The 24,633-nt window shown below is 34.2% G+C and overlaps 2 protein-coding genes and 2 long non-coding RNA genes across 4 annotated transcripts; all 4 read left to right on the forward strand.

Annotated features, from left to right (window-relative positions):
* The first annotated feature begins 5,051 nt into the window (after window positions 1–5,051).
* On the forward strand, window positions 5,052–7,808 carry LOC126727276 (receptor-like protein 56). The gene is made up of 2 exons (XM_050432861.1): window positions 5,052–5,399; window positions 5,809–7,808. The coding sequence occupies exons 1-2, from the start codon at window positions 5,060–5,062 to the stop codon at window positions 7,695–7,697; spliced, it is 2,229 nt and encodes a 742-aa protein (XP_050288818.1). The 5' UTR covers window positions 5,052–5,059; the 3' UTR covers window positions 7,698–7,808.
* Window positions 7,809–13,373: 5,565 nt separating this feature from the next.
* On the forward strand, window positions 13,374–15,489 carry LOC126729192 (uncharacterized). The gene is made up of 2 exons (XR_007656534.1): window positions 13,374–13,533; window positions 15,198–15,489. It is a non-coding gene; the product is annotated as an uncharacterized LOC126729192 (long non-coding RNA).
* A 1,177-nt stretch (window positions 15,490–16,666) lies between these two features.
* On the forward strand, window positions 16,667–18,210 carry LOC126727277 (uncharacterized). The gene is made up of 2 exons (XR_007656199.1): window positions 16,667–16,916; window positions 17,927–18,210. It is a non-coding gene; the product is annotated as an uncharacterized LOC126727277 (long non-coding RNA).
* A 3,379-nt stretch (window positions 18,211–21,589) lies between these two features.
* Window positions 21,590–23,273, forward strand: LOC126727278 (probable transcription factor At1g61730). Its single transcript, XM_050432862.1, has one exon. It carries the CDS (start codon window positions 21,723–21,725, stop codon window positions 23,001–23,003), a length of 1,281 nt encoding a protein of 426 aa, XP_050288819.1. The 5' UTR covers window positions 21,590–21,722; the 3' UTR covers window positions 23,004–23,273.
* The last annotated feature ends 1,360 nt before the right edge of the window (window positions 23,274–24,633 follow it).

Consider the following 24,633-nt stretch of genomic DNA (forward strand, 5'->3'; position numbering starts at 1 on the left):
CGATAATTAATAATTAGGTCCACCTGCTATTCAAAATAAATGCCCATTAAATTCCAAACTATTTTCTCGTTAAATTTCACATCGAAAATTCCGCTATTAGACCAATTTGGTGGAGTAATTATTATTTATGCCAGGAGGATTGCTGATGTGATCCTTCTTGACCAATAAAATGATGTCATTTATGAAAATGTATGTGTAAGTTTCCTAATCAGCACAAGGAATAAAAAATAAAAATTACCAGATAATATTACATTTGCATAAATAATAGTATTTTATTGGTTGAGAGGTCAAGAATGATCACGTCAGTAGTCTTCCTAGTGGACCTATTAATTTCTCAATTTGGTGGGCCGAATTGATGTAACATCAGCTTTGGTCCACGAGATACTAGCAATTAGGTCCACACACTATTCAAAATAAAGGCCCATTAAATTCCAAACTATTTCTCATTAAATTTCACACCAAAAATTCTGCTATTAAACCAATTTGGTGGAGAAATTATTATTTATGCTGGGAGGATTGCTGATGTGATCCTCGTGACCAATGAGATGATGTCATTTATGTAAATGTATGTGTGAGCTTCCTAATCAGCACAAGAAATAAAAAATAAAAATTACCAAATAATGTCACATTTACATAAATAACAATATTTTATTGGTTAGGAGGTCAAAAAGGATTACATCAACAGTCTTCTTGGTGGACCTAATAATTTCTCAATTTGGTGAGCCGAATCAATGTAACATCAGTTTTGGTCCATGAGAATTAATAATTAGGTCCACACGCTATTCAAAATAAAGGCCCATTAAATTCCAAACTACTTTCTATTACAAACATAACTACTAAGGGGCTATTTGGTAGTGGTTTTTAAACAACAGTTTTCAATATTTAAATAACAATAACATTTCTGACATGTATTTCTATAACACTCAAACATGTATTTCCACAACACTAAGAAATGAACAACAATATTTAAACACTGCTACCAAACGGGCCCTAAACATGTGTATATATATATTGCAAAAGTCTGTAAACACAAATAAATGATGATTGTGAGGGGTAGGAAAAACTAAAAAAAAGTAGAGAATCGATGTGAAATTAATGATTCACCGATCACACTTGCACACATTATCAAGTTGTGATAAATTTGGTGATCCAAGATGAACTAGCATGTATTTACGTGGGTATTAAGCTATAAGTCTATAAATCCAATGGACAAGCATAACCTATAAACCCTTTTTCAAACTAAAAATTTATGTATGATAGTTTTAAAGAGTGAGAAAATTTACTCTAATGAATTGATGTAAAAGTGATGGCAGTGCCGGCTCAATAGTGGAGCAAGAGAGGCGGTCGCCTAAGGCCCCAAGTAAAAAAAAAGCCCCCAAATTTTAATCAATAGGGTTATTAATAATCAATAAATAAAATAATATTTTTTTACCAGATGAAAAACAAATAAAAAATAGAAAAAAACGCAACGTTTATAATATTTTTTACAACACTTTTACAATTATGCTAAGTAGCAGGTTGTTACAACCTGTTATTGATGCCAAAAAAATAATTATAATGATATTTTCAAAGAGAAAAAAAAAAGCAACTTAAAACCTAGGATTTATTGTAAAAAAATATTGTGAATGTTGTACTTCTAAAAAAAAAATAAGAACAATAATAAGAGTTTAGTTAGCAAACTTTTACTAGTTCTCGTCTAAGTCCACCACTAACACCACTCTTTTACTTACTATTATCAATTTACCATATCAACAAGTAGGAAAAAATTTGTCAAATTTTTTTTGTTTATAAAATTTCTAAAAAAAAAAAGAAAAAAATTCTACGTAGTTTATGTTAATTAGTAGTAATTTTGCATCTAAAACAAGATAATCAGTTTTCGCATTAGGCTCCCAAATACATCAAGCCACCCCTGAGTGATGGTTCACTGAACGCACTTGCACATATTATCAAGTTGTGATAAATTTGGTGATCCAGGATGACCTAACATGTATTTATGTGGATATTAAGCTATAAGTCTATAAATCCAAAGCAAATTTTTATTTACAGTTCTATTTTGATGCTTGAATGTGCAAGTTAACTTTACCGTTATAGTTAAAAGTGGAAGGAAATTTTTCATATCAGATGTCTTGTTTAACCGCAAAATAATCTTATAACATGGCGACCAAAATATGGTCTCTAGCACACCTCGAAAATCAAAATATGTGCAAACAAAAAAGAAGAAAAAAAAAAAGTGGCTTGAGATCAGTATGAACTAGTGAGAAAAAAAGCTATTTGGGAATTGCTTATTTCCTATAGTAGCTTATTTGCATAGCGTGGGACAAAAAGTTAAAAACTAGTTTATTTAAAAAAATCTGAAAGTTAAATTATTTGAAATAAAATTGAGACAAAATGTAGTATAGGAATAGCAAATAGTACATAAAATAAATAAAAGATTGCTCAAAAAAAAAAGAATAAAAAAAAAAAAAAAAAGGTAAAAGACACGCTTATAGTCATTCCCCAAAATACACTTAATACCAAAGTTGTAATTCCTAGATTAACCACATATCGAGAAGACATTAATAATTGTAATTTCCAAGTCATGTTAATTGATTTAAGTGGTGCAGTTGTTTAAGTCATGATATAATAACTTTTTTTTTCAGAGAAAATTTCAACTTATGATGTCCGTTTTTTATGATAAAGACACTAATCAGTTTTTGGTGTAAACGAGGATTAAACCACAGATCTCTTATACAACCATCAGAAATTTTACCAATTGAGCTAACTGGAACCCACATGACATAATAACATTTAATTTCTTGTTGTCAATTTCTTCTCTGCAAGGAGTAGACGATTTGTGTATTGCTTTAAAAAAGAAGAAAAAGAAGTAGAAGTAGTGTAGTAATTTAGTTCTTCGACGTTTATATTGCATTATTCGATACTTATATCACATTCTTTTATTAACGCAAGTTTCTTCAAAGAGGATTTTTGACTACCCTTCGTATGTTTCTTCAATTTCTTAGAGCCCGTTTGGTTTGTCATTTGAAAACACAGTGTTCAGTGTTTAAACACTGAACACTAGTGTCCAAAATTTGAAACAATATGTTTGGTGACAGAGTTTAAAATAGGGCTGTTTGGAAATGGTTGCTCAAAAACCCATGTTTGAAATATATTTTTTGAAACGTGCTCGGCTGTGATTTTAAACACTTAACAGATGATTCGGATGGCACAACGGTAATAAAAATTGAACTCAGTTTTGTCTGTGCTCGGACCCACTGATCAGCTTTTTTCTAATGTTTGTCTCCTCTCCTCTCTACTCTCATCTCTTCAGTCTTCACGCCCCAAAGAATATCATCTCATCTCTCCTCTCCTCTCTACTCTCATCTCTACAAAGAATATCACAGTCCGAACTCCATTACTCCTCTCACCCAACTCCATTACTCCTCTCACCCACCTCCATTACTCCTCTGACCCAGCGGCATTCCACCTCACCCCTCACGGATCCGGCGCCATTACTCCTAACAACAGCTTCATAAATGCGCCAAAATCCCACACACATCATTTGGAAGAAACCCCTATCAATCACAACCTTTCTCCCAATTAATTCCTCACAAACGAAATCTGTTGCTAAGGACCAAACGGGCAACCTCACACAGTCTGAAGGGGTCGGTCAAGTAAAGGTTTTTAATTTTGTTAATTACTTGTTTCAACTTTCTTTGACATCCCAATCAAGTTCAGATCATTTCACATTAATTCATGTTAGGGCTTCTTTTAATCCCATATATACTTTCAAATGGAAGCCTCACTCCCATCCTCATCCACCTCTCTCGTGCATTACAGAACAGGGATAAAGACGGAAGAAAAGGGATAAAGAAGGGATAAAAAAGGGATTAAAAAATTGTTATGGTGGAGATGAGATACGACGACCGTGAAGCCCAGCCGTGGATCTTCTTTGGCGTCAATAGAGATGAGGACGGCGTGGTTTTGGCTTTTTGGTTTTCTGCTCTGAGGGAAGACTGAAGAGAAAGGGATAAAGACGAAAGAAAAGGGATAAAGAAGGGATAAAAAAGGGATTAAAAAATTGTTATTTAATACGTGGTCAGCTTTTTTTATCATTAAAAACATACATACCAAACACATATTTTACATTTTTTGAACACTGAAAAATATTGTTTAAACTATGATACCAAACACATTTTTTTGTTTTATTCATACTAAAAACACGTTGTTCAACAACACTTTTTAAACAATAATTTTTACATCTTTTTAAACAATAATTTTTGAAAACTATAACCAAACAGGCTCTTAGTTGTTGGTTTGGTTTGTATTAATTTCATTATTATTATTGTTATTTTTATTATTTTGTTTTTCAATCTCTTCTTTTCATGAAGTCTTTTTGATTGAGACATAATTGCACCCATCCAATTCACTCGCACGTATTTATCCTTTTGAGTTTGAAAAAAGAGAAATGATATATTTATAATATTTATACAACAAATCCTAAGTGGCAAGTTGTTACTAGTTGTTATTGTTGGGACAAAAAAGTAATCTTAGTGTTAGTTTAAAATTTGAACCAATAACAACTAACTACCTGTAATTTGTTGTAAAAATGTTATAAAAATATTGTAGAAATAACATCTCTCTTGAAAAAATTGTGTAAATCAAGTCTGTAAGCGACTGTAAAGCCAATATAAACAGTCTCTTTTCTCTTTTTATTTTGGTCCGAAAGTATTTTATTTTCCTGGTTGAATGGTCCTGGATTTAAGAACTTAATAATGATATTGAAATGAAAAATTGGGCTAGTTGGGTGTGGATCAATTGAACTTAACCCAGATCTTGACTTTTCTAATCGTAATCTAAAACATTGATATTGAAATTAATTGGCAATGAGGTTATCAGATTTTGACTTGTTCAACTCTCCCTGCATCTGCATGGAAGTTTAATCCATAGACATAGTCCTTGCTCATGTACATTATAAAGGGAGTATGATATGAAGATCGATGCACAACCATTCAATATCTATATAGTTTCATTAACAATATATACATAACATAAGCTGCCTTTGAGGATCTCATTTTAAATCATGTCTTCTTTTGCTAATAATGTCATTTTGCTATGGTTTTTTGTTATCGCATTTCTACCTTGTTCTTGGAGTCAAGAATGCAGCATAGAACAGAAGAGAGCTCTCCTGGAGATCAAAAACTCCACAAATGGTTCAGTCTTCGCGGACTGGGATGGAAGAGACTGTTGTAACGCACCTGGAATCACTTGTCACGGTATTGATGGGGGAGTTTCAATTATTTATTTGCATAGTGACAATGCACTATCAAGTACATGGTATCCAAATGTAACCCTGTTCACCATATTCGATGAACTGCAAGAACTGATACTTAATAGCATGAACATTGGAGGAGAACTTAAACGTGAGAACTCTAACTCGATTTCTCCATGATTTACTTTTTGCTTCTCACATAAGTTTTTTTTTTTTTTTTTAATAACATTTTTGATAGTTAAAAAAATTAAATGTATATACTATATTCTCTTTGTCTCAAATTGTTGGTCTTGTTTAGAAAACCCAATTTTTTAAGGGAACATCAATTATTTTCAATTTCCATTATGACTTGATATTATATATTTCATTGACTTATAAAATAAAATAAAAAGATATTATATTTCATTGTCAACAATTTCAATTTTAATTTTAGGCAAAACTGAGTATACTAAATTGCTTGGGAGAAATATTTACGATCTCCTACCATTTTAATTCTATGCCTTTTGATTATATACGAAAAATCACAATAAGACCTCACATCCCAACTTACTTTGTTGCAGCCTTTTGTGAACTGAAGCGATTAAAAAGTCTAAGCTCGTTGGATCTTGGGAATAATTTAATGGAAGGCACTATTCATCCTTGTCTTGGGAGGATTGAAAAGCTTGAACAACTTGTTCTATCGGGTAATCGCTTTCATGGTAATATACCTCCATTATTATTGTCTAACCAAAGCAAGATTGTGTTGTTGGATGTTTCTAGTAATCAATTAGAAGGGGTATTGTCATTTTCAATTTTTGCCAACGTTACAAGTCTCAAATACATTGATCTTTCCAACAACTACTTGGAGGTTGAAACCGAATCTCCCTCATGGGTCCCGACCTTTCATCTAAGTAAGCTGAACTTAGCAAATTGCAACCTCAACAAGAAAAATGGTCACGTTGTGCCCAGCTTCATCTCCACCCAACTTGACTTGAATTGGCTAGACTTGTCTTATAGCTCAATAGAGGGAGGCATACCTTGTCAGCTGTTGTTCAACACGAGTCTCCAAGGTTTATTCTTGAGAAGCAACAAACTCACAGGTTCTTTTCTTGATTGCAATGCTAAAAATCAAACTTCAACAATTGTATCATTTGACTTATCTGATAATCAAGTCAGAGGCCCTCTTCCTGAAAATATTGGGCATCTTCTTCCATGGTTAAATCATTGTAACATGTCCTCAAATGCATTAGAAGGCAACATCCCTTGGACCTTGGGTAATTTGTCTCTTGTAATATTGGATCTTTCCAATAACATGCTCACAGGAACAATACCACAAAGTTTGACTAAAAATGGTAGCGCAGACTCATTGGTCTATCTAAATCTATCAGACAATAAATTGCAAGGAAAAATGCTCCCAAGGGACTCTATCATGCCAAGCTTGGAGTGCTTACAACTTAGTGGCAATCGCTTTGAAGGAGTCATCTCACCCACAATATCAAACAGCCCCTCCCTGGTAATCCTAGACGTTAGTCACAATTACTTGTCTGGAAATATTCCAAGGTGGTTGTATAGTCATCCTAGCTTGGTAGCAGTTCTTTTAAAAGGAAATCGCTTTGAAGGTCACCTACTACGAGGAATGTGTCAGATGAGAAGTTTGCAAGTTTTGGACATCTCTTTCAATCATATTTCAGGAGGTATTCCCTCCTGCATTAATAACATCACATTCTGGAAGAAGAGTTCTCCAAGTCCTACTGGCTCAAACTATTTCACACAGAAGGGTCGGTTGAGTTACCTTATAAATTTAACTGACTTGTATTTTGAATTTGGAACGTCCTTGCTAATAAAGAGTATGGAATATACTTTCAATGGTATCCCACTCTTATTGATGACAGGAATCGACATGTCATCTAACCAACTAACAGGTAGCATTCCTTCTGAAATGGGAGAATTGTCACAACTTAGGTCCTTGAACTTGTCAAATAATTTTCTAACAGGTTCCATTCCCAGTTCTTTTCGAAACTTGAAAAACGTGGAAAGTTTGGATCTCTCTCACAACAAATTGAGTGGGAAAATCCCTTCTGAGTTGGTTGAACTCAATTCTCTATCGGCATTTAGTGTTGCCTACAACAATCTTTCAGGAAGAATCCCATTTGAGAAGCAATTTTCAACATTCAACATGAAATGCTATGATGGCAATCCTGATCTTTGTGGAGGCCCTCTGCCAAGAAACTGCTCAACCCCGAACCAACCGGATCCTACACATAAGAGGGATCAAAAGGACCAGAAAGAAGGGACTAGAGTAATTGATAGCCCTTTCTTCTTTTATGCATTTGTTGCAGTCTCTTATGCATTTGGGTTTTGGGTTTTCTTTGGGATCCTAATCATTAACAAGAACTGGAGGATGAACTATTTTAGAGCTGTGGACAGATATGTTGAGTCATTTTTGGAAATGCTTTCCAAGTATTGGTGATATACTGTCATATTTGTCGTGGAAACAGTATTATGTGAGATTTGTATTTCAAAGCAATTCTTGTTTTCTTCATAGAATTTGTAGCATTGAGTGGTTCTAAGTACAAGGTTGCAGTTTGTGTTGTATTTTGTTGTACTTGATTAGTAAATTGCCTGATACACAATAATTTTATGATATTTTATGTAAGATGGTTTGGAGAATGTTGTGCGTATATTACAATGAATAAGAAAACTAAATTAGTGTAAAGAAGCATATACATTTTGAGTAATTAAAAATTAGTTTTGTAGTTTCACTGCACATTTATAGTCTTCTCAAGATAAAGGTTTTTTTTTTTTTTTTAATCATGAAACAAAAAATGAATGCAAAAGAGTAATAAGACAATGAAAATCAACTAATCTACGTTTTGTTCACATATTGCATACTATAAAATGAAAGAATGCTCTAATATTATTAAGGGTGCGTTTGAATCGGCTTCAAACGAATTCAGGAAATCAATTTCTGGAAAATAGGGCGTTTGGCTGTCACGGAAAATATTATTTTCCGGAAAATGTTTTCCTGTTGACCGAAGTTTGAAGCCTTGACCACGGAAATGAATTACTGCCCTCATTTTCACTTCAATTCATTTCCGTGGCTTGCAAAACGCAGAGAGAGAGAGAGAAAAAACAGAGAACACAACACGAGAGCGAGAGAGAAAGAACAAAAAAAAAACAATCGAAGAACACTGCGTTTCAACGAGCGAGATCACGAACCCCGATCCACGAACGAGATCGAAGCCAACGAGCGAGATCGAAGCCAACGAAGTGCGAGAGCTCCGATCGATCCAGCCACCCAGAGCTCCGATCGCGATCTCCGCTTCGATCTTCGCGCGAAGCGTCGATCTTCGCGCGATCGCGATGCGCCGATCGGAGAGATCGCGATCGCGCGAACGCGTCGATCGCGATCGCGATCGACGCATCGCGCCGCCGAGCGCGATCGCGCCGATCGCGATCTCTCCGATCGCGAGCTCGCCTTCGTTTGTCCGGATTTGATGATTTTTTTCTGGGTTTTGTTTGTGTTTTGATGAATAAATGATATTATATAATCGTTTGGTAACCAAGAAAATGTGAGAAAATGTGAAAATGTGTTTTCTATGCTATTTTCAAGAACACAAACAAACATCAGAAAATATTTTCCGAAACATTTTTTGAAATGCAACCAAACACATGAAAACATTTTCCTTTCCGGAAAATAGCATTTCCGGAAAATAGAATATTTTCCGGAAATACTTTTACACGAACCAAACACAGCCTAAAACTAAGAAGCCAAATCAGTAGTGATTACAACATTAAGAAATGGAGGAACACTCTCATCCACACCGCTAAATCACTAATATGTCTAGCAAAATTGTGAGTGTTTAACGAATACTATTTTTTTAGTTTCAACAGTACTGAGCAATATAATTTCATTATTTCTTAACATGAGATACAATAAAAACAACAAAAGATTCTACTATAACATTCGCAACCTCAATCAAATGACCAAAACAAGCAAAAGAAGTTTCATCACTACTCAAAGAATTGATAGCTCTCTCAAAGTGACCTTCAAGGATAATGGAAGAAAAACCCACTTCTTGGGCAAAATTTAAAGCTCTTACTGTAGCCAGAGCTTCAACTCCATTAACTTAGCGTAATATGTTTGTATACACTCTATGTTCATTTTTAACATTCTAATAAAATATTATTTATTTGGGTCATACATGATACTCATTAAGTGAGATAGTATTTTGGGATTCAACTTCAATTGTATTACATGTCATTTGAAATTAAAAGAATGAAAAAAAAAAAAAGGAATTCAAGATTGTATATTTGTTAAGATTAATATGATTTAGGATATGAATGTTGGATACAAGCAAAATTTACCTAAAACAAGAAAAAACTGACTTGATTACTTACCGGGGAGTATTTGATTTAATGAAGCATGCAAATGATACAAAGTGGATAAAATAGATGAACTTCTTCAGATTTGCCAGTGAAGTTCATTGGAATTTGATGACAATAATATTGGAAGGGCGAGGGCAATGGAGCTTAGGGAGGCTGACTAGTCCTTGTGAGAGGTAGAAGGGCTCTAGAGTTTTCTACGAGCAAGAAGAATTACCAGTTTATATTTGATTTTTAGAGCATTTATAACATTAAACATTTGATTTACAACAGAGCTGCTCATGAGATAGCTCATCTAGCAAGAAGAAGTGAAGAATCGCAGGTGTGGATAGAGTCCTTCCTATGGTAGTGCAGGAAGTAATTCAATCTGATTGTATTAAATAGTGCCTGTGTTTTCTTCTTTTGATTGTTCTGTTGTACTTCCTTTTCTTTGCTTGATTGAATACAATTACAAGCTTTGCATCAAAAAAAAAAAAAATTTTCTCCAACGATCATCCTTTTCAGTAGCAAGCCCATAATAAGTGTGGCCTTCTTTTGCATCCCAATACAAAGTGACCACTTTACATTGATCCGAGTACTTCTCCAAAAAAAAAATTGACCTAGTAATTTATAGTAAGATTATTATACACCTTATTATATATAATATACTCACACTACTATGTGGGTTAAGTTCAACTGGTAAAGTCTTTTATCATTAAATAAGAGATCTAGAATTTTATAAATATAAAAAAAATAAAAAGTCATAAGTTGAAACTATCTCTTAAAAAAAAAAAAAAAAAATTAAAATCACATGGGTTGAAATCAAAACACAATTTCAGTTTCGCAATATTAACTGATAACAAGAGTGCAACAAGATTTTCCCTTATAATAAAGGACCGCAAGAAGGTGCCTTTTATGCAGATGAGGAAGGCCAAGTGATTGGGGGGTCAAGGTATCTGGTGTGTTCACTATTGAATTTCACCTTGGTTCATTGTAAACAGTTATGTAGGTGGCCTGCCCGTGATGTGTTTCAATACAAACTTGATTATGAATTAGCCAATACCATTCCTTGCACTCTCACTCTTTGCGCACAAGATAACCAGCTCAGAATTTCAGTAATGACATCTTTTGGAAGTGCTTTTGGTTCTGGTTATGCTATGGCAGGAACCAAAATTTTCTTGTGTTTCTTTTCTTGATGGGACTCCTCAATGGATCCTTTTTTTTAATGCTTGTAGAACATGTAAATATGATTTGTATCCATGGAAGTAGACATTCCCACAATCCAAGCGTGAGATAGCTCAAATTCTTTCTTAAAAGGTCAGTTTTATTCCAATGTATTTCAACATTTAAAATAGCAGCGTTTTATGTAAATTATTAATTGTTGAACATATTATGCTCTTTAACGTTAATGTTAATGTTTATCATTACTATGTTTATATAGTTTTTTTTTTTTTTTTTATACAAAATAGAAATTCAACTCTAACTTAATCTAAATGTATATGTGTATGAAACTCCCTCCTAGAGACTTGAACCTCGACCCTTACCTCACATACCCTACAAGCACTTATACTTGTAGAGTGACCATCATACTAAGGGTGCACGGTGGTTGTTTATATAGTAAAATACACTATTTAGAGTGAAATCCTCACTCTTTCACTAATTAGAATTTGATACATTTGTTAATAGAAGAAATGAACTACATAATGATGATTTTGATTTTGGATTCCTTGCCAATGTGTTTTTTTTTTTGGGGGTGGGGGGGGGGGGGGGGGAATGCCTCATACATCTTAGCACTATATTTGTTGAATTAGTTGTTTTTTTTTTTTGTTTTTTTAAATTATTAATTGTTTAATTTAGTGTTTTCTTTCATATGCATATGTTTTGTTTATGTTTATTTATATTTATATAGTAAAATTTACCATTTAGAGTCAAATACTCACTCTATCAATAAGTGGAATTTGATATTTTATCAATAGAAGCGATGAAATACATATTATTGATTTCTTGACAATGTGTTTGGGGGGAAAAAAAAACAATGCTTCATACATCATAGCCCTATAAAGGATTTTAAAAAGTTAGAAATGTGACTCATTACTAATTGGATGCAAGTTGTAAAAACAGATTAAGGAGGTACAAAAATCCATCCTAAGTTTAGAATGAATATGTCAAAGTGTTCTAAAAGTTGTGGACACCCACATTATAAAAAAAGAAAAATAAAACTTGATATTGATAGACTATTTTCAATTTAGCAGAAATGAAAAAGTAAAAAATTGTAAATGAGAATTATATATTTCCATGTTCGTTAAAGGTTAAAAAAATTTGAAAGTGGGTCAACTATCATTTTTTTTTTTTTACGTAAATATTAGATTTTGAATTTCTTAATAATATACTTGATTGCTCAAATCCCTTAATTTACTCGAACCAATTAATTCCTTGACTTTTTTCTTCAATTTTGGAAAAGAAAATCATACTTTCCAACATGTATAAATGTAATAGTTTTGAGGCACATAAAAGACACATTATAAATCACCATTTAATTATTTACTTGTTTTGTTGGTATTTTCTGTAACCAGTTTAAATATGGTTTTGCCTTGTAAATGATAACAAAACCATATTGGTATCTAAGGCGAAAAGTCATTAGTGGTTAAAGCTATCATGCACCAATAAATTATGTTACGCTATAGAAATTTTAATAGAGCACGTGCAGTCTATAGGCTTAGCAATGGTTCCTGCCATAGTCACATCTGAGATATTTCGGCATACTGATTTCATATTACTTTTCCATGCAACATAATAAGATATCAAAGATGTGTATCATACCCAATCCTTGCACGCATGGTTGCCTATTGGAAATTGTTATCTCAAACCCAAGAGGGTTTTATTCAAAAACAAAAAATCTTTAGGAATTGAGAATTGGAAAATTTGCTCAAATCAATTTTTATGGTCATTTTATTTTAAGAATTATTAACTCCAATCTTAATTAAGAAATTAGGAATCTCAAAGAATTAGTCATATTGGAATTTGAAAGAATTAGAATCCCTATTTTATTTAAAATAATTTTTGGAGTCAATGACTCCATTGAAATGTGGCGGAGTCGAGGACTCCGTTAACTTGGTAAAGTCAAGGACTCCATTAGTTTGGTAGAGTCATGGACTATTAAAATGTGGTAGAGTCAAGGACTCCATTAATTTGATAGAGTCGAAAACTCCAATAAAATATAGTAGAGTTAATGAGTCCATTAATTAAGTTGAGAAAACATTGAACCAAAACTTAAGAGAATTTTTATTTGGTAATTTTTAAATAGAATTTAAAAGTCAAGAACTCATATCTAAAACTTCATGTATGGAGTTAGAAACTCCTCATGAAACCCAACCCTATTTGTTTTATCGAACAAAAATTCTGATTTGAAGAAGAGGGAGAAGGAGAGATTTAGAGAAGAAAAGGACTGATAAAATCCCAACATAATGTTGATGCTATGTGTTCCTCCTCTGTTTGTTGCTGTCTTATGGCCTGTTTGGATGTTAAAAAAAGGAGGGGGAGTAGAGTAGAGGGAAGGAGAGTAATTCATTTGCTTTGTTTGGAAGTTTTTTAAGGAAGGAGGGGGAGAGATTTGGAGGGGTTTCAACTACCTCCAACCCCTCATTTTTAATTCCCCCAAATTGGAGAGATTTTGAGGGAGAGTAAAGCACATAAATTATTAAATATATAAATTACCTAATTTACCCTTGTTATATTAAAAAAATTACAAGGCATTTTAACGTTAAAAAAAAAAACACTGTAACCCTCAAGGTCTCAGTTCTCTCAAGCTCTCTGTGTTTTCTGTGTTCTCTCAAGCTCTCTCGGCGCTCAAGCTCTCTCGGCTCTCTCAGCTTACACTGGCTCTCTCTCTCTCTCACAACTTCTTCACTGTTCTCTCTCACGCCTACCATTCTCTCACAAAGGTAAACTCTATTTTTAATTTCTGTTTCATGGGTTTCTTTTAAGTTGAATCAAATAACTATGTTCTTAAAATTGTGATTTTATTGGGTAATTTCTTATTAATTGTGATTTTATGGGGTAATAACATGTTATTTGTAGGTGGGTTTCGGATTTGAGGGCTTTTTTTTTTCTTTTTCTTTTTTTTTAATTTTAAAGTTTCAAAGTATTGCTCATAACGTGTTTGATAAAGTGCTTGAGTGAGTCTAGATTGTGAACTTGCATAAATAATAGCTTAGTGTTTATAGCATAAATAATAGCTTAGTGTTTATAGCTTAGTGTATCCGAATATGACCAAGAAGTACAAGATCGAGTTCTCTGGCTGTGGGTGCAATGGAATCATCAATCACCAAACTGGTTTCGTGAGAGCTGGGTCTTTCTTGGTCTTTGCTTTCTTGCTTTGGCTTTTGCAGTAATAGAACAAAAATCGATTGCATTTTCTTGATGCTGATTCTTGTAAAGATAAGACAATTCTTTGTGTCTATAATTAGAATCTGGTTTTAGGGTTAAAGTGTTTGATAAAAAGAATTCAATGAAAATACAGGTTTATGTTTCACAGAAAAAGGTTTGTTAATGATTTGTTGAGTGTATATGGTCATATGGTTGAGTTTGGCTACCCAAAGATTTGAATGGTTCTGTCTAATATTTGGTCTCTGGCACATTTGTTCTAATGCATGTGATATTTGATTTGATAAGTGTGTGTGTGTGTGTGTGTGTGTGTGTGTGTGTGATTAGCATTTCAACAAACCAATTATGGTAATCCAAAATTCCAATTATCCAGGCTTTCAACTGTTATTGCGTGCTTATATTGGGAATAGTAAATCCTAAAGATCAGATTGAAATGAAAGCTATGAGCATGAGGTGCATATAACCATTAACAGTACTCATAAAATGGGAAGCTCCCTATTTGTAGTTTTCTGCCCAAATTGCTAGTTTGTGAGCTGCAAAATTTCCATCATGGTGACTTGAAGGAACTTTGCCATTAGTAAAATGTTATGTCTCAAATCTGATACCAACTATGTGCCTTTTATAAGTAATTTAGTGAGCCAGTTATGAAACAGAAGTAAAGGAGCTATTGAATGCTCTTACAGGAGTCTTCAAGGTCACTGTCAGAGTGTCAGTCTAGCTCCTAAACTTCCTTCTCAAACAGTCCATGAGTTTGATGTTAATTCAATGTTTTTGTTTGCATTTTATAAAAAAAAAAGTGTTTGTTTGCAATTTCAGAACAATTGTATTATGCTGAAAGATTTGTGTACGCGTATGGTTTTGTGTTGTTATTGTAATTGTGAGCCTTTTTTATGATTTTTTTTTTTTTTGGTTGTTGATAATGTATTGAAATTATTTTTTCTTTTTGAAATTTCTTGTCCCGAAACCAGAAAAAAAAAAAAAAAAAAATAGTGGCAAGAATTGGTATTGGTGGACCAAGTTTGGATACAGAGCTTGTCAATTTGAAAACTTTGTCTGCTTACATTGTCATAGCTCATTGTAACAGTGTTTTTGTTAATTCAATGTTTTTGTTTGCATTTTATAAAAAAAAAATATGGTCATAGCTCATTGTAACAGTGTTCTTTTTTCAGTGGCTTGAAAACTTTGTCTGCTTACATTCATTTTTATGCTTTTCACTTTTTAGTTGTCAGGCATGATACAATGTCATATGAGGCCTTTGATTCAAAAATTGGCTGTACTGCCAATGCTCACAATCTCTTGAGCTTGCCTTCATTATTGCTGAGCGCCTAAGGAGGAGGATCACATCACCGCAAGCTCTTGCCCTCTAGGCTTCTACAGTGAGGCTTTAAGAGCCCACCGATGTGCTCTTTTTCTTACGTTAATAGCAATTATATTAGCATTAGCACTATTGGATTTTCAGTTATTTATGTTGTGTATTGTGTGTATACTAAAAGGAAGAGTGATGGTTTGAGACACTATGAAAACACAGGGGAATAAATGGATAACAATTTATTTATTCCATAAGGATATATAAGATATGATTGCATTTTATTCTTGGTTGTGTGGTCCAGATAGTACAGTTAAAAGTAATTTCAAAGCTTATTATTTCAGATTTTTCTTATTTGAGATACCATTCAATTGATTCTAAAAATAAAGAATAGATATTTTTTATTAACCAAAACTCTTATGCTTCAATGTCATTGTAAGCCCTTGTCGTAATATTCAACCTGGTGGGCTGGCTGTGATTATTGAAATAGTCAAAATTCAATATTTTGTTGATTTTGTCAGTAAACAAACAAACCAAACATTTTTTTTCTTATTTTAATTATTATCAATTAAAGATGGTTTTTTTTTAATATAATAAAAAAAAGTAGAAAAAATATTTAATCATATACTAATGTTGATTATTTAATTCACATACAAAAATTATCAAAAAAAAAAAATATACTAACAAATTAATCATAAATCAATGTTGCAAGTTTATTTTCAAATAGGGGTAAATTTGTCTATTTTAATCATTTCCTCTCCTCTCCATCCTAATTTTTAAAACATCCAAACAAGGAGAATGGCTAATTACTCTCTTCCCCCTTACTAATTTTAAAAACATCCAAACAAAGTGGAGGGGAATCATTCCCCTCTACTCTCCTTCCTCTCAAAACTTCCAAACAGGCCATTAGTCTGTGTTTCTTCTTCTTTTTTTCTCTCTGTGTTTTGCTGTGCTTTTTTTCTTTTGTGCGTGCCTTCTTCCTCTTGAAACTTGCTGAAGCTTCTTTAATTTATAGAGGAATTGAGAAACCGTTTCCCTTTTTTTTCTCTTAACTGATCAATTCCTAATCTCATGTTCAGTTGTGTTCCACTATTTTAACTTTTCAGGTAGCTGGCAGGCTACTCCACTTCTTTTGAGGTGTGGGGTTTTATAGGTATATTGTTTTTTTTTTTTTTTTTTCTTTTGGACTCATGTGATCTTTGTTTTTTCTTTTTTCTTTTTTAATATATGTCAATCCTCTTATTTTTAGGTGATGTGTTGCAAGTGCATGTGCAACTAACCATTTTCATGTTGCGTTCTTTCCTTCCATTTTTTTATTGTGCTGGTACGTGTGGCCAGAGACATTTTACTTAACCACACGGATTCACATCCCGTGCAATACCTAGGGTATTGCACGGGGTGCAATAGCTTTAATATCAGCCATGGATTAAATCTAATGCTCAGAAAATTGACACGTTATATCTCCAGGCTGGCAATCCGCGTGCTTCAATTTCTCTCCTATCTCTTCTCTTCTCAGTTCAGTAGTTCAGCTTTCCCAAATTTGAATTTCTCCTAGCTCTCTCTCTTCTCATTGCACCCACACCACTGCCGTTGGCGGTGCTTATTACTGGTATCACCACCACTGGTGGCTACCGGGTCTCCCCTCCCTTCCTCTCAAATTTATTTTCTCTTTTATTTTTCTTTTTGTTTCAGTTTTAATTATTTTGATGACTAGAGCTGTATGATTTTGTTTGGGTTTGAAAAATGGGGGTTTTGGGTATGGCTGAATGTGCTGTGAATGGCTGAATGTGTGTGTGTTGTGGTTATAGCTTTGGTTTGGATTTTTGGGTTTCAAATGAACGGTGGTTGGATGGGTGTTTGCACTATACAGACTTTGGGTTGATGTCAAAATGGGTTTTGATATGAGTCATGTTGTGCGTGAGTTATTGAGTGAGTGAAATTTGTTATTGCCTTGCTTCTATATTGTTGCTGTTGTTGTGGCCTTTGAGTCCTCTGTTATTGTAGCTGAAGGTGCTCTGTTATTGTTGCTGAAGGTGTTTGTTGAAATGCTTCATAGATTTTTAGCTTATCTCTTTGTATTCTACCCTCTTTTTTCTTTTCTTTTTGGATTTTTATGTTAATGTGATGCTAAAACTGTGATGTTATGTGTATGGAAATTGGATTTTCAAGTTAGTGTGTTATCGTTGAGAACTTATCTCAGGCAGACAGTAGACAAATTATTCTCATAAAAGCTATGATTTTGTATTCAAAATAGCACAAAAGTGAAAAACTATTTATTTGTTAACTGCATTAAGTGGTCTGCTGGCTGCCCTAAGCTGTTTTAGCATTGGATTTGGATCTATTGGATTTGACATTTAGGAAATGTTGATACCAAATCTATGATTTCCCCTTTTTTTCTCTGTTCTTGATTTATTTGCCTAAGATCATACATTTCTTACTCCTTTTAGCTTCTTTTACTGAAATAGAGCTATGATTCTTAGCTTGATACTAATTTCTCAGTTTGAAATTTGTCACAATGGATTAGTTTTCTCATTCCCTATATTTCTATTGTGGTTTGAATTGTGAAATGCACTGAAGGTGTTTGTGAAAATATTTGTTAGAAACTTTGAAGTGATGTTAAGATAATTTATTTGTATGTTGTGCAGTCTTGAGGGAGATTCGTCATGTTGAGAAATGCGCCAAGCTATTCTTTAATTTATTCATCTTGTGTAATGAAAAAATCACAACAAATTGAAGTTTCGAATAGACTTGTCTCAGCCATGGCATCATTTAGGAGATTCATCTTTTGCCTTCCATTGTTGCCATTGTATAATCGAATTGCTGTGCAAGTTGTATTTTCATGTAGTAACTGATTTTTTGTGTTGATGAATAGATGAAATGTAAACAAATTTGTTTGCAAATAGCATGTTGTGATGGAGTTCTATTATTAGCTTTTTAGGTCTTAATGCATTCCAATTTTTTATCTAGTCTAAATAGCCATTCTTGCTGGAGAGACCAACAGTTCTTTGTGTTTGAATATGCTTGGAACAAGTACTAAAAATTGGAGGATGACTTAAAAACACAAATTATATAAATTATTCATAGCCTCATTACAGCTCTTCACCAAAAAGCCAATCTATATGATGAAATTTCTTGGAAATACTATTATTGCTCTATTCTGTCAAATTACAACTTCGTTCTTAATATATTCTCTTGAAAACAAGAATTACATAACAAGAGTCTTCAAGGATGTTTGGCATATTTTAAAATCAATGGATCCAAGATAGAAGAAAACCACCCCAAAAAAAAAAAAGGCTCGATCCAAAAAATGAACTAAATTGTATTAAATTATATTCTTTAATTACAAGGCAATAATAACATGATACAATAGGCAATTTGTTTTCTACCATCATATTACCTAATTCCCATGTAATAACCAAAAAAAAATGTTTTGCACTTCAAGATCAAATGCTTCAAGCCTTCAACAATCTTATACGCCTACTTAATTGTAAATAAAAAATTGTGTCATGACCCTACTCAATTGTGAAAAAAAAAAAAAAAAAAAATCACATGCACTCGTTTAGTTCCACACTTGGGGTGTCTCTTGCTTCTTGACTATATGTGTACATTCCATCTGAAGCTTGCAATTTTCAATCGGCCCTACAGATTTCTTCTTGTTGTTTCAAGTATTGGCAAAAAGGTTATCAAAACCTGAGCTAGAGAAGTGGGCAGCAGTATCATGGGGGAGTTGGAATGCACGTAGTAAGTTTTATTTTGAGAAGATTCAAGCCCATCCCAAAGCCATTCTGGATGGGGCTGTTGTTTTCTTGCATGAATACCAGAACCTTGTGGCTACACAAAGAAATTCTTGCATGAATAACAGTGCATTTTTTTATAAACAGATGCATGACTACATAGCAATTAGTTGTAACTGTAATCAGTTAAACTTCGAGGTTCTAAGTATAATTCTTCAACCATCAAGAGAAAAGAATAACATGTTTTCTCATGATGAAACTAAATTAGTTCAATGCCCAACAAATAACTATACAAATTAAAACAAAAAGCAATGAGAACCAGTATCACTATCAAACTACAATTGTTAATCTTTTGCAATTAAAATGACATCTAACTAGGTATAATATAAATTACAGAATTTCAATCTCTAATGTTTTATTTCATCAATCAATTAAATCAAAAACCTTATAGTTCAAAATCCAAAGAAAAAAAAACCACTCTCTTAACAGCTGAAATAACATCCCCATTCAATGTAGTAAACAATGGTGAAAAACAGAGCTGCATTACACAACTATAATTTTATTTTATTTTATAAAAAAAAAAAAAAATTTCTCTATAGCCAGCATCATAACTTAAAACAATTATATTCTAAACAATTACATAACAAATTACCAAAACACACATAACGTAATAACGAAGAACAAAATCGCAAACATCAGGATGATCGACATATTATCAAACAAAAATAGCCAGCTAAATAATACAATAAAACATAAGAGCATCCACAACAGTGGAGTTAAATATTTAGCTATTTAACTCCACCAAAAATTACTTTATCTATTTTACCTACACATATGCTGCAGCAATGGATCTATTTTAGCTTTCAACACAATAAAATAATATAAACATTATAATAAAATATTATAACCACTACAATAAAATAATATATTCCACTATCCAAAAAAACATCCAGAGCACCAACCACAACCACCTCTACCATCAACTACAGCCACCACCACCACCACCACCAGTCCACAGCAGGGGAAAAAAAAAACCCCCAAATCTCCAATCTTTTTCCTCAGCCACGGCCACAACCACCACCAATACCTCCAGCACCAGCAATCCACAGTAGAAAAAAAAAATGAGGAGAGAGAGAACTGTAAAAGGGTAATTATAGGTATATATTGTACTAGAAATTTAAATCAGACATTGTAAACTAAACAAATGTGTATAATGTTTTTCACATTTTAGTCTACAATGTAAATTAAGAGTTTTCCTAAAATATTATCCTTTTGAGTTCTTGCTCTGACGATGTAGACCAAGTGACCAAATTACTCACGACTTTTCTCTCTTCTCTCTCACTCTATCACAAATTTCTACTTTGATCCTGATCGTGTCTGTCTCAGGATCAAAGTAGACTGATTTTGGACTACTTTCTGCCTTTTTGAGTAGCTTGGAAAAAACCTTGAGCTCCTTGTCTGTGACCTTTCTCTTTAAGGGATTGGATGAGGGTGGTGGCGAGGATGATTAAGTAGGTTGATGCTCCTATGACTCTAGGACTGAGCAAGTGTTTGGGGTTAGTTGTGATTCGGTGGTCTGAGGTGAGGAGATTGGGGGCGATGTAAAACTTAGGGTATGTTTGGTAAACTGTAATAGGCATTGTAATATAATAGTTATTCTTATAGTTTAAAAATTCTTTAGTTTGATTATATTTTTATTATAAGAAATAGTCATTCTTTATGAATAGTTATTCTTTAAAATGAGGAATAACTATTCCTCTTTAAAGGATTGTATTAGCTATTCCTTAGTAAATGCAATTATTTCAAAACTTAATATATTTCCAAATAAACAAATTTTCCATATACATATAACAATTATAAAAATAAAAAATCATAAAAAATAACATATATCTCTTTTAAATTTAAAAATTAACAATTTTTAAAGAGATATAATTGTATGAGTAAGATATTTCCTAAAATAAATATTAAGTTTTATTCTAATATTATAACTCATAACCAAACTTATGAATAAGTTTAGTTATTATATTACAATACATTTTATTCCTAATAATAAATATTACAATTCATGTCGTAATCTTCATTCAGTGTACCAAACGTACTCTTAGATTTTCTATGAAGTGATTTGGTGTCTAGGCTTGGGATGTTTTAGTAGTGTGGCCTGGGCTCAACATGTATCTGTCTGAGAAGTTGGGTTTTGCGTTGGGCTTGGGTTTTAGGCCCACTTGGAGGGGTGTTGGACGAATGAAATTACTCAGGCCCAAGTTCTGAGTACTGTCTCGATGGGCCTTGACTGTGGGACGCCCTCATGTCAATTTAGTTGCATACTTGCATTGAACATTCATCACGCGCTTATATCACCCCAAAAAAATAAAAAATTCACACTCCAGCCAGTGAAGGCTTCCAAACTCCACGTTGACTTCCGAACCAATCACAAGAATTCACACCCCAAGCCCCTTTTGCACGAAGCCTAATTTCGATAATTTCAGATTTCACTAATCCAAGGGTCAAGAATAAATCTAATAACCAAAACTATAAACAATCAACCGGCCAGAACTCCTCCTCCTTATCTTATATTCCACACCCTCGTTTTCATCGTACTTTTAAACCCCTTTTTAGCCTTTCTCATCTTTGACGCATCGTCAAATACACTCTCATAGATTCCCAAAACCCAGCCTTCCCCAAAACCCTAAATTTTTATTTCTCTCTAATGGCTCCGAAACGCCCATCTCATCTGGACGATCCACCAGCTGCTTCGTCTTCTGAAGAAGAAGAAACTTCCTCTGAAGATGAAGAAGACGAAGAAGAAGATGAAGAAGGAGAAAGTTCATCTGAAGAAGAAGAACACCAAGCTGAAGCAGCTAAAATTGATTCGTTACCATCCACTCCAGTGAAACCCCAACCCAAAAAACCTGACCCTCCGGCTCCAATCTCAAATTCCAAGCCCCAAACCCACTCTTCTTCGTCCGGGTCGGAATCCGAGTCCGAAACCGAATCCGGATCCACACCCGACCCGAATGTCAAACCCTTAGCCTCCAAACCCATGGAGCCCGACCCGACTCCGGTGAAGGCCACGAAACCCAGATCCAAGCCTTCCTCCACGAGATCCTCCGCCACCACCAAGAAGCGTCCGAACGGCGAAGCCGAAGCCACGCCGTCGAAGCGGGTCAAGAAGAAGGACCCGGAACCGAAGTCCCAAGACGTCGTCGTTTCGCCCTCGGAGGACTCGAAGAAAGGCGGCGGCGACGAGAAGAAGCTATTCCAGAGGCTGTGGAGCGACGAGAACGAAATCGAATTGCTGAAAGGGATGTTGGACTACACCGCCTTGCGCGGCGCGGATCCCGCCGCAGATGCCGCCGCGTTTTTCGAGTTCGTTAAGAAGAGCCTCCACGTGGAGGTCACGAAGGCCCAGCTGGTGGACAAGATGAAGAGGTTAAGGAAGAAGTACAACAACAATGCCGGACGAGGAAAGAAAGGCAAAGACCCGACCTTTTCGAAACCCCACGAGCAAAAGACTTACGAGTTGTCGAAGAAGATTTGGGGCTCCGTTGAAGCTGCTACTGAGACTGAGAAAGCTAAGGACATCAACAATGGGAAAGCTAAAGCTAAGGACAACAAAAATGGGAAAGCTAAGGCTAAGGACAACAGCAACAACAACAATAATAAGAATCAGAAAGGTAACAGTTTGATTAGGAGTTTGAAGGAGGAATTGACGGAGTCGTCTCCGGTTTTGTACAAGTATGGTGAGAAGATGGAGATTGATGGGGATTCGGGGAGCTGTTTGAATGGGATGTTAAGGTTTGATAAGAATGTGTGGTTGGATGAGAGGGTCATAAAGCGTGGGCTCAAATTGATTGATGAAGAGAAGAAGGTGGAATTGGAGGAGAGGTGGAAGGAGGTGGAGCTGGCTGAATTGGAAGTGTTTGTGAAGCGGACCGAGTTGATTAAGGACCAGGCCAGGTTGATACTCGAGGCATACAAGGACCACTGAGGTAAAGTTGTGGTTCTTTATGGGGGATAATCATTGATTTGGGAAGTTTGTAATATTTTGATTCTAGTCTCTTGCATTTTTTTTTCACTTTTCATGTTAATAATGTTGTTTGCTTAAATGGTACTTAGCTATAGAGAAATGGGATAGTTGGTCCTATAATTACTGCTGTTGGGTTATGCCCATACTTGTAAGCTTGATAAGGCGGCTCCTCTTCTTGTAGTTTGACATGATGTTGCTCAATTCTCAAAAATTGTGGGTGTGGTTTCCTTTTGTTCTTTTTTGGTAAGTATCATAAATTGTTCATTTTGTGTGTCAATGATGTTTGCTTGTGTTGTATATGAGTTGTGTATCATCTTGCATGCTGGTTAGCAGGCTTGGGAAATTGCAAATCAACTAGTTCTGGGTTTGTTAGTTGGGCACTTCACGTATGTTGTGTATATAAAAGATCATGCTTTCATTTCTACCTTAGTTTAATCTATTGTGTCTTAGGTTATGTGGTTTTAGAATTTCGTTTTATAAGTGGTGGCATGATGGATGGATGTTAGCCAATGAGCTCTAGCTGATGTAGGCATGAAAGATTAATTTAATTTCATGCTACTTCGCAAATTTTTCTGTCCAAGATTTATTTAATAATGCCATTTTTGTAATTGGCATTTAGCTCTAGAGAAGTGGGATAGTTGATCCGATAAAGGCTTCTGTTGGGTTATTGCTCATACTTGTTGGCTCGAGGTCTTGACAAATTTTTTTCTTGTTCGTGGCATTGTGATAAGGTGGCTCCTCTTTTATTAGCTAGTTCGACATCATGTTGTTCAATTTTCATGAATTATGTTTTTTTAGTGAGTTTTCTGTGTTCTGGTGTAGGTTGATACTTGTTAGCTTGAGGTCTTGACAGTGACAATTTTTATTCTTGTTTGTGGCAATTTGATATGGTGGCTCCTCTTCTTGTAGCCAGTCTGACATGATGTTCAATTTTTCATGAATTGTGGGCATGGTTAAATGTTGTGTCTTTGATAGTGCGTTGTGTGTTATGGTGTAGGTTGATAGTTGATATCAAGCCTTTTCTCATTTTGTCTCATTCATAGATAGTGTCAGTGATCTTTGGATTGTGTGAGTGGTTTGAATAGAATGTGGCTGATGGAGCTTATTTCTGTTTAGATGGAGGTTAGACCACATGTTCTAATTAGTCTTATCTATATTATTATTTCTTTGTTTATCATTTATTTTTGAGGAATTGCAATCCAACTAGTTGTGGTTACTAATGAAGAGAAATGAAAGGTCAACAGAATTTTTGGATATTTATTTAACAAGTTAATGCCAACTTTATTTTTAGGGCTAAACTGTAATTTCTGTAACCCTTGCGAATTAAGGGTATTTTTGTAGTTTAATTAAGTCTTGAATTTTCGTGGAGATCCTTAATATCTTAGGTTTTTGATTTTCTGTGTGTCCAAGTTAGTCTCTTATTAGTTATTACTTTATTAGGTTTTTAGTTTATTGGTCAAATGAGAAGCCCTAATGATGCTACTAGTACAACAAAGAGTCATTGTGTATAATTGTGCTCGTGTACTTAAACAATAGGAGGCTGCACATTGGCCTTATTGTTCTTCCCTCCATTTCTCTCGCTTTTCCTTCT

The sequence above is a fragment of the Quercus robur genome, chromosome 5, assembly GCF_932294415.1.
Source record: "Quercus robur chromosome 5, dhQueRobu3.1, whole genome shotgun sequence".
In the NCBI taxonomy this organism is placed as follows: Eukaryota; Viridiplantae; Streptophyta; class Magnoliopsida; order Fagales; family Fagaceae; genus Quercus; species Quercus robur.

Bases quoted from the DNA above. Each gene is read 5' to 3' on its own strand.
- LOC126727276 (XM_050432861.1), top strand. From the start codon at position 5,060: ATGTCTTCTTTTGCTAATAATGTCATTTTGCTATGGTTTTTTGTTATC. The intron at 5,400-5,808 runs GTGAGAACTCTA...ACTTTGTTGCAG, and splicing joins CATTGGAGGAGAACTTAAAC to CCTTTTGTGAACTGAAGCGA.
- LOC126727278 (XM_050432862.1), top strand. From the start codon at position 21,723: ATGGCTCCGAAACGCCCATCTCATCTGGACGATCCACCAGCTGCTTCG.